Source organism: Lactuca sativa, chromosome 6, assembly GCF_002870075.4.
Source record: "Lactuca sativa cultivar Salinas chromosome 6, Lsat_Salinas_v11, whole genome shotgun sequence".
NCBI classification, from domain to species: Eukaryota; Viridiplantae; Streptophyta; class Magnoliopsida; order Asterales; family Asteraceae; genus Lactuca; species Lactuca sativa.
Genome location: NC_056628.2, coordinates 148,777,226 through 148,779,886, shown reverse-complemented (window position 1 = coordinate 148,779,886; position 2,661 = coordinate 148,777,226). Strand labels below are relative to the sequence as shown.

At 39.8% G+C, this 2,661-nt stretch overlaps 1 protein-coding gene across 1 annotated transcript; it reads left to right on the top strand.

The window, feature by feature from the left end:
• Window positions 1-788: 788 nt before the first annotated feature.
• LOC111898794 (uncharacterized) lies at window positions 789-2,183 on the top strand. Its single transcript, XM_023894670.1, has one exon. It carries the CDS (start codon window positions 789-791, stop codon window positions 2,181-2,183), a length of 1,395 nt encoding a protein of 464 aa, XP_023750438.1.
• The last annotated feature ends 478 nt before the right edge of the window (window positions 2,184-2,661 follow it).

Genomic DNA, 2,661 nt, shown 5'->3' with positions numbered 1-2,661 from the left:
GCGCGGTAGCGGCTCATCACACACACTCTTGTTTCCGCAGTTATGAGTTTATTCTGGGATTGACACTCTGATATTCTGGTTGTTTAAATGTTGTGGATTTCAATTTGGTTTTCGATGTGAAATGGTTTAACCAAACAATGTTTTAATTATTAATGTTTTCTAAGTAATGTTTTATAACGAAATTTTTTGGACGTGAAAATTGGGTCGTTACAAAATTTCTCTGTCCAGCCGAAATTAATCAATCACCGCTTCAAGAAAATTTCTAGTGAAGATATGCAACAGTTGGAATCTCCTATTTCCCTGTGTGAAATTAAGAATGCAGTGTGGGCGTGTGGTAATGAGAAGGCATCGGGGCCTGACGGTTTCACGTTTAAATTTATCAAAAAATATTGGGAGGTTCTCTTGGGCGATATTGCAGCGGTTGTTAAATATTTCGAGAGTTATGGGAAACTTGACTCATCTTGCAACTCTTCCTTTATATCGTTGGTTCCAAAAATCAAGGATCCCTTCAAATTAGTGACTATAGACCGATCAGTCTTATAGGCTGTGTTTATAAAATCATCTCCAAAATTCTCTCGCTGAGACTGAAGAATGTCGTGGGGAAATGCATTGACGAGGCGCAATCAACGTACATTGAAGGTTGAAACATATTGGAAGGGCCCCTGGTTGTGAATGAAGTTTGCTCCTGGGCAAAAAAGAATAAAAAGAAGATACTTCTTTTCAAGGTTGATTTTGATAAAGCCTTTGATTCACTAAATTGGGATTTCCTTGACTCAAATTTAGTGAACATGGGATTCAGCAACAAAATAAGAATGTGGCTAAAAAGATGTCTTGTTTCCTCCAAGTCCTCAGTACTTGTAAATGGCTGCCCAACTGAAGAATTCTCTATATCGAAAGGGGTCAAACAAGGCGATCCACTCTCTCTATTTCTGTTTATTATAGCAATGGAGGGTCTTAGTGTAACGATGAAGTCGGCGTGTGAACTAGGCATCTTCCATGGGATTAATTTGCCAAATGGTGGGCCAACACTCTCCCATTTTCTATATGCGGATGATGCTCTTTTCTTAGGGGAGTGGTTGAAGCAAAACATCAAGAACCTATCACGCATCCTACATTGCTTCCACGTCGCATCGGGGCTTAGAGTCGATTTCAATAAATCTAGAGTATTTGGAATTGGTGTCGATACTCAGGAGGTGACAAATTGGGCGAGACCTTTAGGATGTGAACCATCCTCCCTTCCTTTTACCTATCTTAGTGTCCCAGTTGGAGCCAATATGAAGTTGAAGAAATATTGGAAGCCGATCATAGACAAATTCAAAGAAAAACTCTCAAAGTGGAAATCTAAAAATCTATCCTTTGGTGGAAGATTGACCCTCATCCAATCAGTCCTCGGCAACCTCCTAACTTATTATTTATCTTTGTTTGTGGCTCCAGAAGGTGTCATTGAAACTCTTGAAAGGTTGAGGAACAGATTCCTATGGGGTGGATCCGATGAGAGGAAGGTTATTCACTGGATTTCGTGGGATAAAGTGACAGCCCCTAAAGATTCGGGTGGACTTGGCGTTGGCACGATAAAAACCCTGAACATATCCCTCATTATGAAATGGTGGTGGAAACTTAGAACCAAACCTGGTCAATTATGGGCAACAGTCATATACAGTGTGCACAATCTTCGTTCCAAACCTGATGTATGTTACTCGATGAAGACTTTACCCGGGGTTTGGAACAACATTGCAGGTATAAAGAATGACCTCATGAAAAAGAACATCCCCGTCTGCTCGGTGCTTTCCAAGCATCAAGATCCCATAGGTGAAATATGGAAATGTGGCTTAACTCTGGATGGTTCTTATTCGGTGTGTGCCCTGAGGAACAAATGGGACTATAGACCCCCTACTATTGGTTCTAACTTTCAATGGCTTAAAGAAATACCACTGGAAGTATCATGCTTCATCTGGAGGGCGCAAGCGGGCAAAATTCCAATCATAAATGAACTGTCAAAAAGAGGGGTATATGTGGAATCATTGACTTGTCAGATGTGTGAGGAGATTGAAGAATGTCCAGACCATTCTCTTGTGGCATGCTCGTATGCAGCGAAGATCACAAAAGGGATATTAAGCTGGTGCAGGGTGCAAGCTGGAAGCTTTCATAAGGTGAACGAAATTCTAGAATTCGCTGCCAAGTAGGGATCGTGTTCCAAAAGAAGAAGGACTTTTATGGCCATTTGTTACTGTATGCTATGGTTCATTTGGAAAGCAAGAAATGACAGAGTGTTTAACAACAACCGGCTGCCACCTGATAAAGTCATAGATATTGTAAAATCTATGAGCTTTCTTTGGGTGAAAAACAGGGGTAAAAGAAAGGAGTTAACATGGGCAAATTGGTCTCAATGCCCGTTTTCTTAACATGTAATTTCAATTGTTTGATGTTGTCTTATTTTCGTGCTGTTCCTGTTTCTGTGTTTTGCCACTAGCTTTATGTGGCTTGTACTGCTATTTTCCCTGTTTTTTTCCTTATAATATTAATCTATTGGTCGGTTCCAAAAAAAAACTTAATCTCTTAGATGTTAATTTTGAAATTACATTTATAGCCACGGATTAGCTAAAATTTGTTTTTTCTCAACATGTATGAGATGTCGGGATACCGTGCTGCATAATTATTATT